At 44.1% G+C, this 15,933-nt stretch overlaps 2 protein-coding genes across 3 annotated transcripts in view; both read right to left on the bottom strand.

The window, feature by feature from the left end:
• Positions 1-517: 517 nt before the first annotated feature.
• On the bottom strand, positions 518-8,637 carry LOC120062984. Of its 2 annotated transcripts, XR_005478450.1 has the most exons (3): positions 5,706-8,637; positions 2,242-2,606; positions 518-960 (listed from the first exon to the last, which is right to left on the bottom strand). XR_005478450.1 is itself a non-coding variant. In XM_039013039.1 (2 exons), the coding sequence occupies exons 1-2, from the start codon at positions 7,671-7,673 to the stop codon at positions 2,412-2,414; spliced, it is 2,163 nt and encodes a 720-aa protein (XP_038868967.1). In that variant the 5' UTR covers positions 7,674-8,637; the 3' UTR covers positions 518-2,411. The 2 variants fall into 2 exon arrangements, 1 of the variants encoding a protein (XP_038868967.1); XM_039013039.1 differs by having other exon boundaries at positions 518-2,606.
• A 5,155-nt stretch (positions 8,638-13,792) lies between these two features.
• LOC120062974 (phosphatidylinositol 4-phosphate 3-kinase C2 domain-containing subunit beta-like) overlaps positions 13,793-15,933 on the bottom strand; it is a 72,781-nt gene continuing 70,640 nt past the window's right edge. The window contains exons 29-32 of the mRNA XM_039013029.1: positions 15,529-15,616; positions 14,603-14,709; positions 14,356-14,484; positions 13,793-14,262 (exon numbers count right to left, since the gene is read on the bottom strand). Of these exons, the coding sequence (XP_038868957.1) occupies positions 14,071-14,262; positions 14,356-14,484; positions 14,603-14,709; positions 15,529-15,616 (516 nt within the window). The 3' untranslated portion in view covers positions 13,793-14,070. The remainder of the gene's footprint in view (positions 14,263-14,355; positions 14,485-14,602; positions 14,710-15,528; positions 15,617-15,933) is intronic.

Here is a 15,933-nt window from a genome sequence, read left to right as displayed (position 1 = left end):
GGCGGGGTATGCCTGTGATGTTTTGGGGAGACTGTCTCTCTGACAGCTGTCTGCATCTGTGCATGTTCTTACCTCTTACTGCACCTCACATTGCTGACTGGCTCCAGTTGCTAGGGATTGCACTACCACCGACTATATTAAATACTGGGGCCTAGTACAGGTCCGGTGCATGCAACGTTATAGGACGTTCAGAAAGAAATGTGCTGCGTAAAACTACAAATCACCTTGCTTAATTAACTACTCATTATTTGTAGATCAGGTCAGTCACAATTTACCCACAATGCACCATGGATTTGACACTCTTCGAACACCGCCATCGTGTTCGATGGTGTAGTAGCATTTTATAACGACGATGACCGTAATCATCTGGTCATCTTGTGTCTCCAGGAAGAATAACGGGTCTCCCAATTCTTCCTCCCTCCAGTGTCGGTGGGTGTCAACATTCAAACCAAATAAGACCGGCAAATTATTCTTTAAAACGAGGAGATGTGGTGCGAGAAAAGAGACAGAAACATTGTTCCTAATTGAAGATTTATTTTCACTGAATATTAATTCAAAATGTATATTATTAAGGAACAGTGTAGAACTACTAACTCATCCTAAAATATTTTACAAAAATAAATCAATTTCATGTTAACTGTATTGACTAAATGAACACCAAGTTAAATTAGTTATATTCTTCAGTTCCACGCATCTTTTATATATTTTATTTTCTCCGTGATACTGAGAATCACTTCAGAACAACCTCCATTTCACATCCCTGCTTTCTTTCCAACCTGGTCACACCAGCGATGAACCCTTTCAGCCACATAGGAGAAATTAACACCTCAAAATGAGTAACACAACACAGGCATTACAGGGTTAATAAATAGTGGGGATAGGTCATCTATAAATGGAGATGTCGTCGAGCGCTTGCTTTCCTCGTCTCCTTTCCTAGAGGACCACTGATCGATGCAAGCTCTGGAGAAGGGAAACACAGTATTGAAGGAAACCCATTGGTGCAAACTGTAAACAGATTAAAGCAATATTGTTTTGTTAGAGGAAACCACAGAGTGATGACTAAGGGAGGTAGACGAGGAGGCCACTAAAGATGCAAGGATCATGCAAATCATTTCACCCTTACCCATAAGCATTCACTTCAGCCTTTACTGATTGTTTGCTAGCAGCCAGAGAAAAAAAAAAATATATATATTTTTTTATCTTGCCTTGTACATTACTGGATAGGCCACAAACAGAGCAATGCTATTGTCTATTCTATGATGGTTAGTGTATTCATACTGTGGGCTGTTATGAGGAAATCTACAGGTGTAAATACAGGAAGAGCCAACAGAGGGCAGAGGTGGGTTATCTTTGCAGTTAGCTAATAATACATCGGATAGAACTGAAGTCAATGGCTAATGAACGAAACCAGGAAGAGCCCACAACAACAGAGGCTTGGTTTCAACACTTTACCATCAATACAGTATAGAAGCTTTACACGTTAACATACTGTAGGTTTACACACTCTGCTTATGATCAAATAGAACACTTTCAACATCCGGGTACTCTGCTCGTTACGGCTTACAGGAAGCCTTGAATGATTTATTTTTTCTTCTGTTATTTCAAACCAGGTTTGTTTTCCAAAAGCTCTTAACAAACCCGATTCAGCTCCGGGGAGCAGTGTGACATTTGGCTATGGGTGCTCAGGGGGATCATACTGAACATCTTAAATACTGAACACGACAGTAGGCAGGGCCAGGTTAACATGGAACAGAACACTACCAGGCAGAGACCCAGATAGCACGCGTCAGAGAGAGAAGCCCGGCGCAACACCGAAAGGTTCAGTAAACCCAACGGGGAAAAATAAAATAAAAATCGAAGCAATTTTAAAACTAAAAGAAACAGTCTTGGCTGAAGTGCAGAGTTCTGCGTTTCAGTCAGGTTACTGAGCACACAGCCCAGCAGAAGACCTGCTCTGTGTTCGACTGAGTTTCTCCCACTGGAACCAGCAAGCCCTTATACCTTTACTTTACCAGCACACCTCCTAGTTAGCAGTCATCCTGAATCACATCATACATTAGGTCATCACTCCACTGAGGTTAAAGAAAAACAGCAAACGATCAGGAAGAGGGCAGTGAAGAGAGGGAGCAAGTCTTTAATCACATCTTCCCCAACACTCCAGACTGACGGTAAGGGGGGGGATGAGGAGGGATGGAGTGTATGGGGGTTCTCAACCGCTCTGATGTAATATTTTCTACACACCCAGGTTGAAGATGAGGTTTGGGGGTCGACAGGGAAGGGAATGAAGCATGACTTAGAAGTTCTGATGCATTCTTTTGAAGATGGGACTGGTGCTACAGGGGTCACAGAGAGACAAGACAGATGATCAGAAGTGTTGTAGGACATTAGGGGTCAGAGGTCAGGGGTGAGGATCAGCTGTGGTGCTGTAGTCTCTGGTAGACGGCTACGCGGAAGGTAGTGCTGAGGACGTAGCCGATGTCGTCCTCCACATCCTGAACGCGCCGGAGGAAACGAGCGCGGTCTCTGGCTAGCTCCTCCCACGGCCCGCACCGGTCCTCGTCGTCCTCGCTGGCGTAGAACTCCTCCACCGTGTCACAGAAACACACCTAGAGTACGACAGAACAACATAAAATCAGCTTAACATACGACTACAACCTCTTCACTAAAACACACCTGCAGGATACAGAGACATGTGACAACAGATCTCAACTTTCAACAGGTCACTGGAACTACATTTCAGCTTAAAATAAAATACGGCGATTAACACCCGGGGGATATTTCATTAAAAAGCATCACTGGGTTATATTCCTAAATATTCTGAAAGGACAATGCATCCAAAACCCAGGACTACAATTAAGTCCAAAAACACTTCCATTAGAAACTGTAGGTCTAAACCCAGACATTCACACACATGGAAAATCACACTTGCTCCAGCTCTCTGCACATATTTTACTTTATTTATTTTTTCCAAACTAACTATACATCTAGCCTGCTACAACAGCAGCAGAAGCAGAAATTGGAGAGGCAAAGAGGGGTAAGAATTAGTATCACCATGAAATGGCTGTTTGATGGATGGCCTGTAGCGCATCACAGACACACTAAAAATCTCCTGCATAAGCAGCAACCCACTGAGTACTGCAGACTGGGGCTACTAACATACAGTATTCAGAGCTGAGGTTATGAACTAAAGATGAAAGACACTGAAATCTGCTTGGCATGGGCTGGAGGGTTGCGAAAACGTTGCAGGAGCGAGAAGGTTATGAGCTGACGCTCCAAGCCAGAGAAAGGGAGAAAAAAAAAATAAGGCCATCGGAGAAATCTCTTTCCCTCCCTCTTGTCTTGCCCAGTTATCACTGTTGCTAAGTAACGTGGCAGTTCTGTGCTCATAATAGGGGGATAATATCATGGAACAGGCATGGAGAAAATGAAGCCCGAGCATTTCAAAGAAATCCGTGGGATTATGCATTGATAATTAAGTCTACTCCCATGGTGATTGTCTTCCATTCCGCTGCCTTGGAAAGGCACGTTTCACAACTCTCACTGTGATCGGTCTAACAGCCGTCAATTTGCTGTCCCACGGTCTGCTTAAGCCCTATGACGGACTCATAGCATTAGACTTCATTCGATTAGAAATGTCTATCATGAAAAATGGTTTTCCAGCCATTATAGAGCTCCAGAGGTTCTCTAAATCAGCTCGGTGTCTCTCGGACGCGTCTCCCTGGAGACGTAAACACGGATGCTCTTTCCCTGGTCTGTATGCGGACTGATTAGACACCAACGTTCTAAATCCATCACACACACAGAATGACACCGGTTCAAAAACCAGCATAAGAATTTCCCTGACAGTGATCGCCACATTGGATATGGAGCTTGAGCGATGCGCTACGTCGCTTACAGAGGAAGTTTGTATTTGTTTTTATGAACGGAGGGCACAAGCTTTTAGGGCACTAAACTTGACTATTGCACCGACTCAAGATGACTGATGATTGGTTAAAAAAAATTGATAACAAGATGATAGTTGGAGCTGTATTGTTAGATTTCAGTGCAGCCTTTGATGTTAAATTGTTTTTGACAAAAAGTTACTTGCTATGGCTTTACGTCACCTGCCATCAAACGTCTCTAACGTCCGATATGTACAGTGCAGTGTCCCTCATGGCCGTTGCCTTGGGCCGTTACTCGCCTCTATTTTTACAAATGATTTGCCGCTGGTCTTACACCAAGCTAGAATGACTATTTATGTGGTTGATTCCACACTCTACATGTCAGCACCCAAAGCCAGTGAGCTCACTGAAATTCTAAATAAGGAGTTACAGTCAGTATCAGAATAGGTGATTAATAATAAACTGGTCTTAAATACATCTAAAACCAAAAGCATTGTATTTGGTTCAAAACATTCTCTAAGAGCTAAACCTCAACTGGAGATGCACATAAAGGTCGTGACCTTTGAGCAAGTTGAGGAAGCTGAACTCCTAGGTATAACAATGGATGGTCAATTATCATGGGCAAGTCATTTTGCTAAAGCTGATGTGAAGATATGTCTGTTAAAAAAAAGAAGTTGTTCTGCATTTCTTACACAAAAAAATCAACTGTACTATTTGTTCAGGATCTGGTCTTGTCCCATCTTGATTACTGTCTGGTAATATAGCCAAGTGCAACACAGAAAGACCTAGCAAAGCTGCAACTGGCTCAATACAGAGCAGCACGCCCTGCCCTTAACTGCACATACAGGATTAACAACAACATTGCATGCCAGTCTTTCCTGGTTGAGGGTTGACGGGAGATTAACTGCTTCTCTTCTAGTTTTTATGAGAAATATTACTCTGACGAAAATGCCCGATTGTCTGCATAATCAAATAACATTCAGCTCAGACACCCAGAAATACCCCACAAGACATACCGCCTGGGGTCTCTTTAGGTCCAAAACAAATTCAGGGCAACGCAGTTTTATACAGAGCCATGATTGCATGGAACTCACATCTCCAATTGCGCGAGCAAACAGCAAAATTACTTTTGAAATACAGATTAATTTTTTTTACTAATGGAATGGCAGGGACTGAGTGGACATGCACACAGACACATTATTCGTGAGTGGTATTGTTTGTATAATTTTTTGGTTGCATTGTTTGTATATCATATTTTACATTTGTGTGACATTCCTTTTCTGTCCGTGTATCAGTGTTCTGTTACGCGTCATGTTCGGTGTTTTTTGTTGTGGACCCCAGGAAGAGTAGCTGCTGCTTCTGCAAAAGCCAACGGGGATCCAAATAAACCACGTGACCTGACTTGACCTAGAAAAACTCTGGTCACATCACCTCACTCACATGGTCAGGAAAAACTCTTGGACCCATCTATGAACGATAAAATGGGGAGTGGCAGAGTGTAACATACTGTTATAATACAGCAAGTACACTACAGGAGATAAAATACTTCCTCTTCAGCTACTCATTAACAAATACAGCCGTTTCTGACAGCTGAGTGGGAAGATTCAATATTTTATGAGTCAATGGATTTGCACATTTTACAACAGTCACAAGAACGCGAGTGACCAAGGTCCACAGATGACAATTTGACTGATAAGAATAGAACTACCTACAATTCTTTGAAAAATATGTATAAGGAAGAGATGTATAACAGTGTGTGTAAACATTATTTAGGCCTATTACAAACTCTCCACTAGAGAGAGCAGTGTCTGAAGTCATACTGACCTTTTTTATTGTGACACAGCCCATGGTGGGGGTCTCTGGGAAGGAGAGGGTCTCTGAGAAGCCACTGTCTAGCCTCTCCTCTGCTGCCTCTTTCTTGTACTGGGGAGGCGAGTGGCTCTGTCCCTGTTCATGACGGGGGGAGCATGGGGTTGTCTTGCTGCTCCTCTTACAGCGCGCCCCTGTCCCTGCACCTGCTTTTGTCTCTGTCGTCTCTCTAGTCCTGAGCGGGACCTGGAAGTTGAAAGGGCTGTAGGGGTCTGAGGAGGAGCTAAAGGAGTTCCACAGCCTCAGGCTCTCAGCCTCATCCACCTCACTGCTACTGGACTCATCCCCAGAGCCAAACTCCTCCGCGGGAGAGGAGGAGAAGGGAGAGGGGGGTTGCTCTGGAGGTGAGGCTTCAAGGGAGCAGGCTGCTGTGGCTGTAGAGGTGGACAAGACGGTTCTAGGGCTGGTGAGGAGGGGGGCGGTAAAGTTTTGGGGGTTATAGGGATCCCTGCTTTGGCACAGTGAGGTCCACAGTCTCTCCGTTTCCGAGTCTGGCCGCTCGGAATCAGATGCATCCTCCTCATCTTCATCCAGCACCTCGGAATCTGAGAATTGTGACGAGCCGTCGCCGTCGAAACCATCGTCATCCTCGCTGAGCGAGTCGTCTGATTGGCTGTCATCACTGCAGGGGCTGCCCATGATGTAGGCGATAGCCTTGTTACTGCACCGAGGTGTGGAGGGGGGCCAAGCGGACGCCGTTTCCTCTTCCTCAGAGTCTGTGACGTCCGAGTCGTCAACATCCTCCTCCCCTTCCATCCCTCCTGTGAAGGCCGTCTCACCCAATTCTCTCTCCGGCTCCCTCTTACCAGAGCTCCCCTGTGTTGGTGTGTCGGTCTCTTTTCTCTCTGTGATCCCCTGTAGCTCTTCACAGGGAAGCCTCAACATGTACAGTCTGGAGGTAGAGTGTTCTTCTTCCAGACTGGAATAGCCATTATCCTGGTCAGGGGTGAGAGCTGACAACTCACTGAAGGCAGTGACAGCTGCAACACTGACAATATGACTTCTGGTACAGACTGTTTCCCGGTGATCTAAGGGGAGAACATCAGGGCTAGGGAGAGATTCTGTCCGGGTGGCCATTTGAAGGCTTCCATTGTCCGTTGGCTCCTCTTTGTGGCAGAAGGGTCCAGTCCTTTCGCCATCATTGCACTGTACAAACAGCTCTGTTGGCATGGTAACGGCGGCCTTTGTGCCACACTCTGGTTGACGACAATGGACGTTGCGGTTGTGATTGTTTTCCACAGTCCTCTCTTTGCTCGACGACAAATTTAACAGCAACCCTTGAGCACTGTCATCGGTTCCCCAAAGCTCGCCCCACCATTTACTAGCGGTACTACTCTTTGCCCTGGCTGTCACCGCGTCTGATGAAAAACTATCCCCGCCAAGGACGTGCCCTTGCTCGGTGTGTTTAATTTCCTGAGACGACGCTGCGTTCAACAAAACTTTACTGAGAAAACCGGTTGCGAGGTATCCTACCGGAGTTTGCCTTAAATGTAAGTCCATTTCAGCAGCATTTCGAATCCCTAACTCGCTAAAAGAATCTGCTGTCAACCAATTCATACTACTATAACCTGACGCTGGTAGCCCATGCTGGTATTGCAGGTACGGTAGGTGGTGTGCATGGTGCGGAGTTCCAGGGAATATGTCATCCAGTTGTCCTAAAAACGCACTTTCTGCCTCTACAAAGTTCTGCTTGAAATCCCAACTGACCCACCCTGACACACTGTCGGCCAGGGCAGGATTCCGAGGGCGCCCTGGTAAATAATTTTGCAGAAATGACAAGGCAGGCCTAGAAATCACGGAGAACATGCCCATCAACGAGCTGTTCTGGTTTGGTTGCCGGAGAGAGGCCACTACATGCCCTGCGGCAGTGGATGGGGTCTGCACCCCAGAAGAGTATTCCCCGCGATTCATGTTCCTAAACATTCGTAATACTGGCTTGTGGCAAAAAAATTGTCACTATGCAAGACAACTAAATTACTAGTTTTAATAAGGAATACCAATTGACTGCTTGCTGTTGTGCAGTTTGTCTAAGCGTTTTGGTTAGCTAACGTTACTGTAGCTAGCTAACTAAGTTAAGTACACGTCCAGGACAATGTTAACACGTTGTTATGAAACAACTAACGTTAGCTTGAGAGTTCATTACGACCAAACATAGGTCTGGCAATCAAGGATAGCAAGAACTTGTAACTTGGTAGCTAGTTTTCACAGCTGTTAATAGGCTAGGTAACTAACGACGTTATCTTGATTTGAGATTCTGTTCGTTTCGTTGGCAGTTGTTGTTAGCGACAAATCTGATAATTTAGCTAGTAACTTGGTGTGCATTTCAGATCAGTGAAAATTCCATTACGGTCCCTTATCCATTACAGAAGGCTAGCAATAGCATACCGGTTAGCTCTCCTTTGGTTTCTGAATAGCATCATCCATGTTGTCCGCGACTCTCATATTCTTTCGAGCAGTAAGATTCGTAAAAACAGCGGTCGTGACGGTAGAAACGGAGCAGAGACTTGACGAGTCATAACATAGGGATAAATCCAGGTGAAACGATGATATTAAAGCCATTTTGGTCTTGCCTGGAAAAAAAGCTGGTTGAATTCCAGCACGTAACTAGAACTTAAACTAAGTTAGCTACTAGCACTAACCAATGGAGGTTTTGCGCCACAATCAGTGATCTGAAAAAGAGACTTCAACGAACGGACTATATATTCACTCGCTACAATGAACCTAATCGAATGCCACCGTAAGACAAATAATAGTCTTATCTACATATCAACTAAATATATTATTTCGCTATTATTTCGCTTTCTCCTCTTTTCTCAATCGTTGTTTCATTTCCTTGTACGGCTACTCACTTGCCCGCTTTTCACAAGAGGATTTCGTCAGAAACTTTAGGGGGCGTCGTGAAAGAGCCTTTGTAGAACTGTTTAGGGACCGTCGCAGAGTTACCGGCGTCAGTAAACCACATAGGCGATGTTGCAAGACACGCAGTGTCCCGGTTATATAATGAAGTGAATCCAAGTCCCTGGCTCCTGCAGTGTATAGAAAAAGCCCAGTGTGACAGGTGTTGAATTGGTGATACTTCACACAGAATAAAAAAATATTGGGTTTCAAGATAAACTGAAAAGTTAGAAATATTGCATCTTAAAAAGAGGAGTTTATGTCATACTTTTGGCATGGGGTATAGTATTTCTGAAATCAACCCATACATCACGACTTGGAATCATATATAGACCCCTATAGGCCTACTAGTGTGTTTAGCATCAAGTTAACATTCCACTCTGTTGCCCTCCAGTTACAGAAGGCCTATGGATAGCTACTATACTGACACAGCACACAGCACACAACAGCAATAGCCTATCTTTCACGTTTCTGGAGCATGTGATTAATAAGTGATGCAGCAAACCCACGGTGGTCCTGATCGCTGTGAAGAATGGGTGTTTGGTCCCATTTGAAGCCATTAGCGTTCTACTGGTTTATTCTGTGAGAGGTGTCTGCTGCTCTGCTGAACTTTTGATGCAGCAGTGTGTCCTGTAGGAGGCCACCCACCCATGCATGTATTTATGATGTATGCATCATGTCCCATTTTCTCCGAGTGCTGCCTGTACGGTCTTCTAAGGCATCAAATATTCATGACAAGAACATTTTCAATTCCCATTTTTAAAAGGAGGGTTGCACATCAGGAGGAAATTCTCAACTCATGGAAGTGCTCTCTTTGTGATCCGTCAATGTTTATTTCTAAAAGCATCTGGTTTCAATCTCTCCCTGTCAGACATGAAAGAGTATATATTTTACAGCAAAATTAGTGTCCACTCATCTGAAAGTTGCCAGAGATAGCATTAAAAATAGTGTCCAGACCAAAATCAATATAATACATTGTATTTATACAATGGATCGAATCCCTGAGCTGGCAAAGTAAAAATCTGTCATTCTGCCCCTGAACAAGGCAGTTAACCCCCTGTTCCCCGGTAGGCCGTCATTGTAAATAATAATTTGTTCTTAACTCACTTGCCTAGGTAAATAAACTTATGTGGGTGCCCTGATTTATTTTATCAGTGCCTAGCACAGTGTAACTTGAATCTTTCCCGTACAGTATGCCTGGTATGGGGCATTGACTCCTAGCTGTTGAATGTCATACACTCTCATCATACTGTATTTAAGTTTCTGTGTGGTCATCATCAGTGTGCTCTCAGCTTCAGCCAGCAGATCTTGTCTGAGCAACACCCCTGCAATGACGAACCTTGTTTCCCCACATAGAGATTTACTCAGGGTGAGTCACACTTATAATAATCTGATTGTTACACAGATGACTGTCTGGGTGTGCTGGGACACAGAGTGACTGAGGTGTAGCCTATCTTCTCTCCCTCCCTCCCTCATAGTGAAAAGGACTATAAGGGCATGGCATTGAGCTATACGATTAACAAATAAAATCACATGAAACTGTTTCAGAGAAAGAGAGAAGGGGAGGGTGTATTATGATACAGAAAGGGAATTTATTGATTCAATCTTACCTCTATCAAAAATAATGGGGTATATCATGGTCGCCACCCATACCTTAGCCCCAATGCTGTATCTGCAGAAAATTATTTTACTTTCAACAGAAGTTGAGGTTTAATTATGCCATTAATTATCATTAATCCGATCCCCCATAGTTTTGTGACTAGTTGGGTTGTCATGGTAATTAGACAACTGCTGCAGAGTCAGTGGATGTTTCATCTTACACAGTGCTTTCATCAGATGAAACACACACAACAGAACAGTGCTCACACAAACACCCACATCACCACACACGTCTTTTAGATTCAAGTTTATTTTGTTATTATTTAGTGCAAACAATATTACAAAACATGGTCAAAAAATAAGAAAATGCAATACAATTTTAAAGTCTAAAGAATAAGAAGTGGGGTAAAACTATATCCTGAATAAAAGAAAGAAATCACATTAATGATATTCTCAGTATTTACAGTACACAAGATCCAGTTCATTTTGAACTTACATTCGGTCCCGTTTTCCCAGCATTCCATAGAGGTCAGAGTTCAGTCCCTTGGAGCTGACCTGGAAGGACTCAGGTCAAACTCTTGCCCAGTCCCAAATTGACCCCTAGCCCCTACCCCTAGGCACTTCACATAGATCTGAAAGAACTAGAGAGGTACCTTCTGGTAGAATTTTCACTATATTGCTCAGACCTATACATTATTTTCAGATTTACACTTGGTACTTAGCAGGTAGGTGCTTGGTTTGGGAGTCCCAATGCCTTCCAATTAACCCTTGTCCTGGTCTCTTCCATTCGTAATCACTGGTCTGTTAGGCAAGAGCAACATTTCTATCATAAAACTTTTAACCAGAGCCCTATACTGCATAGAGATCCATATTTGACTCTACTCTTAGCTAGAGTGTCAAGACCAGAAAGAAAAAGAGACATGGAGAAGGAAGCCATATGGTATTCCTCCTTTCCCCCAAAGTGGTACAACTGTCACAAGAAAAAAAAAATCAAATCACTTTAATATTGGTCATCAGCCTTTTAGCACACAACAAATACCAACACTCAATATGGAGAAAGTAATCTTTCAATAATTTAAAAATGTCACACTAAGAGCCTATAGCCACATTATAGCCATTCAGACTGTAGTGAAACACCCCCCAGGGAATATTCTTCCTGTTCCAGAAATCAAACAAAATATGTAAATATCCACCAGACACATTCAAAGGGCAGTCAAATAAAGTGTTGTGTTTTTAGAATGAGAGCAGTGGTTAAACTGGTTGGTTCGGGTTAAGCATACTGGTGCTGTGTGATTACTGCACTTCAGCCTACCCTTTAGCCGATAGGCTAACCTTTAGCTGAAGAGCTCCTCTTGTCATTTCTAACACACACCTGTTCAAACTGCCTGGCCTTGTTTCTAAAACAGTAATGTAGCTACTCTTTATGAATACTGAATGAAGAAACATTTTCAGAGATTTTGAAAAAATATGAATGCTTTTAAAACAGGGCTGGTGAAATTGTATGTCATGTCAAAGCCTATGCAACCAAACCAAAACAAATAGTATCTAAATATTCCTTGCAACGGATGCTGGTATGTTTAATGATCCAAACAAATCCGCGTTACATTTCAACACCTTAGAAAGCCAGCCTTAACCTGTATTCGTCTGTAACTGTATTGTGATCTGAAAACATCGGAGACCAAGATGTCGTTAACTTACAGATAGCTGCTCTGTTATAGAAACTGCCTTTACCGGTTAACCATATATCACCAGGGGTTGTTCCTTCCTGACCAGGAATAAACCTTATCCTAGTTATTTATATTTTGTTTACAGGTCAACGCTTCTCGCTCAATTCATGAGTTAACCTTGATATTCCCCTCTCGATAGCAACAACTCTGCCCACAAGCAGAGTTTTCCACAGAAAATGGCCATTTTGCATTGCGAAAGGTCACAGTGTCTGTCTGCCAGTGAAACAAGGACAGTGTGTCCAGCTCTTACACAAGATAATGAGAGTGAGATATCAATGCCAAAAATGGCAAACTATCAAATCACTGGGTATCTCCCAAGGAAAGACACAAATGAGTTGAGCAATGTACACGTAGTCAAATCTTTGATTTGCTTCGTCAGCACTTCTGTCATTGTTCCGTTTTTTTCCTCTTATAGCTACAGTGCTGTATAACACACGAAAAGGATCACTTTGTAGTTTGAAAAAGCCACGAAAGTCAAATGTAAGTTCAAAATGCATGAGAAATAAAACCAAGTGAAACATTTCCACTGCATACAGTCGAATGGCATGAGAGTTTAGTGTCCCGAAAGAGCATTTCTTTGCTCAGGCAGTTTATCTGTGATGCCAGCAAATCGTTTGATTTCCCCCACATAGACATACACACGTATGTGTTGCGTAGAAGCACTCATGCAACAACAACAACAAAATATTCTAAAGGCATTGATATAAGAAACATTTTTTGAACAAACGTTTGAGATTTGCAGGATTCTCCCATTAAGACAACTTTGTTGTGTCACTGCACAGTACTACATTTAAAATTCAATGAGCGACCGGTGTCAATTATCATCAAATGGCAAAATGAAGCTTAGGTAAGGCTTGGATTACAACAGCTAGTCAACAATGGGAGACACAAACACACACACACACACACTCAAACCAGCGCACACTCCAACAGGTTCTACGGTAGAGTAGCTACTGAACCAGGCTGAGTGGACTAAAGTCACGTGAGTCTTTAATGTGTTAGGGTGGACCCAAACCATAGGCAGGTCCGGTTGGTACTGTACATCTCTAACCCACAACGATACAAAAGCATCTACGCCCTCTCTCTCTCAAATCAGAAAGACTGGATCCAACATAATTCACATATCCCGATCTGCATAAATCTGGGGCACACACAGAAATCAAAGTCATTTACACACACCACACAACCAAACATAGCTCGAAAATGGAGCTGCACTAACAGCAGGGTAACGTTTGAAAAATAAATAACTTAAGGTTCTCTTTTAAAAGACACGACTTTGGAGGGGACTACACCCGTTTCAAAGTCTTTTCTGCCAGGCGGTAAGATGGACGTCTCTCCATTGGCCCTAGATAAAGGGGAAAGATGCAGTCCATGTTTTCACAGAGTAACAATGCCCTCTGCTTCCTCCCACTGGTCCTCTGTGCTGCCTGGTCTTGGGAGGCCATGTTGTTACCAGAGAAAAGTCTTCTGGAAGTCAAGAGTCACCAGAAGAAGAGACGGGTTATCTTCACTTATTGTCACATGCTCCAGTTATCCCTTATGGTGATCAGAGAGTCTTAAAGTAGGTCCATACAGTCCAGTACAGTCCCATGGATACAGTGTCCAGTGACGATTGACCGTCAATTATATATATTTTTTAATTTAACCTTCATTTAACTAGGCAAGTCAGTTAAGAACAAATTCTTATTTACAATGATGGCCTACCCCGGCCAAACCCGGACAACGCTGGGCCAACTGCGCGCCGCCCTATGGGACTCTCAATCATGGCCGGATGTGATACAGCCTGGATTCAAATCAGGGACCATAGTGACGCCTCTTGCACTGAGATGCAGTGCCTTAGACCGCTGCACCACTCGGGAGCGAATGAGTCAATGAGTCTACAGACACACACAAACACACCTCAAACCTACATAGGACACACACATCCCACCTGGGCAGGATACGGGTCCACACACACCCCCACTGGGGGAATAAACCAGCCCGAGAAGCTGGACAACTCTGACCATAACAACTGAACGCACTCACGCACACCTGTGTGCACGCACAACCTGATCAGTCGTTCCTCTCTCCCTCTCACCCTCCACCTCCGACTCTCATTCTCAGCGTGTGGAGTCGGTGCTGGGCGTGCCCAGCTGGTGCCAGTCTGCCCAGCACTGCCCGGCTGTCAGGGTCTTCAGGGGGATGAAGGCCTCGCCCAGCAGGGTGTTTTCCCAGAACGCACCCTCCCCCAGCACCCGCAGGTGGATCACCCTCTGCTGCAGGTCCCCGCGAGGGATACGGTCATACACCAGCTACGGGGAGAGATTAGGGACAGATTTTGTCTTCTTGACTTCATTGTAAGATTAAGTAATTGTTTTATTTTGTACTTAGGAACATTTCCTCACCATCTCATTGTAGGTGGGGTTGCAGGTGCGTCTCGCAGCCTTGGTCTTCCTCTTGCCGGTTTTCTGGGGGTCTGGGAGGAGGTACAGCTTGACGTAGGGGTCAGGGTCTGTCCCATCCTGCAAGGGTTGCTGGGAAAGACAGAGGGGGGGGGGGGGGTAGTCAGTATATCCACAATAACAGTATACAACTTAAACAGCATTACGTTCTCAATCAGTATGCTGAGCGCACACACACACACACACTCACCAGGCCTCGTATGTGCATGACCATGATGAAGAGCTTGTCACTCTTATAGGAGATGGAGAGCTTGACCTCTCCTACCACTTTGCCTGAGACTGGACCCCAACAGATCTCTGGAGTTGGGTGAGAGAGACAGAGACTCAGACAGAGTATGTGCTTGGAGCTGAAAGAGTATAATGTAGGATCTGAATAAGTCTATAGCCTAGTGTGTTTATAGTGGCAGGAAGTGTGTGTCCACGTATTGTGTGACGGGCCAGGGAGGAGGGAGGGAGGGATGGAGCTACAGAGATAGGTGATTCTATTCCTCTGTAAGTGCTGTAGGTTCATTAGAAAGCCAATCAGGCAGAGTGACAGCTAGAGTTTCATTAACCTCTAACCCCTAACCCATGACCCTTAGGTCAACATCAATGTAACCAAACACAGCAACCATAACATCGCACTATACAACTGTGCAATTAGCAATAAGTATGAACTGAAAACTGCTCCCATAGCAAGAAATGTTGCATGGTCTAAGAGACGTGCGTTAGTGTTTGTGTACACCTCTGTGTTTGACATGCTGTGTGATTGCCGACACGTTGTTCAAACAGCGCATGATAAGACCCTAGTCTATGATTGGTTAAAGTTATCACATAGGCTATTATTCCCGTCGCTAAGGGCACAGAGCCCCGGGGTCAGCTGATGCTGGCAGTACACTGGACTCAGCTCTGCTTTGTTGTGGCGTTTGTTTTTAGTAAGCAATGAACTTCAACCCTGTGCCTACATGCTGTGCAAATGACCTCATTAAAATAACAGTTCCAATCATTAGCTATCGATCCTGTCAGTGAGTCATCTGATGAATCACACACTGTGTGTGTGTGTGTGTGTGTGTGTGTGTGTGTGTGTGTGTGTGTGTGTGTGTGTGTGTGTGTGTGTGTGTGTGTGTGTCTGTGTACCTGCAGGTTTGCTCTGCAGTGTGTTCACCACTGTTCCAGGTTTCTCGTCTCTTTGCAGAGGATGGAAGAAAGTGTAGATGAGGTCACACTGAGAGATAGAGAGAGAGAGGGGGGGTAGAGAGGAGGATGAGGAAGTGTATATTCAGTCAATGACAGAAAAACAACAATATGCCAACCTCCACGAGGCCTAATTCATTTACAGGTAGCAGATTAACATTTTTAAAAAACGGAAAAATTAAATGCTGATATTTCGGGGCTAGCAATTCTAGCTTGTGTTTTAGTTTGTCAAACTGTTCTATTACGGATAGAGTGGACGAAAGTTTGCCAGCACACAGAGACTGGGCAGTTCTGATATGGGCCTGCAGTACCCGCCCTGACACAGCATATGTTTCTAAGTCTGTAAAG

The sequence above is a fragment of the Salvelinus namaycush genome, chromosome 2, assembly GCF_016432855.1.
Source record: "Salvelinus namaycush isolate Seneca chromosome 2, SaNama_1.0, whole genome shotgun sequence".
Lineage (NCBI taxonomy): Eukaryota > Metazoa > Chordata > Actinopteri > Salmoniformes > Salmonidae > Salvelinus > Salvelinus namaycush.
This window is presented reverse-complemented; position numbering and strand designations above follow the sequence as displayed.

Excerpts from the sequence above, each read along its gene's own strand:
- LOC120062984 (XM_039013039.1), bottom strand. The coding sequence starts at position 7,673 with ATGTTTAGGAACATGAATCGCGGGGAATACTCTTCTGGGGTGCAGACC. Across the intron at positions 2,607-5,705 it reads GCTGTGTCACAATAAAAAAG|GTGTGTTTCTGTGACACGGT; the intron begins GTCAGTATGACT and ends GTCGTACTCTAG.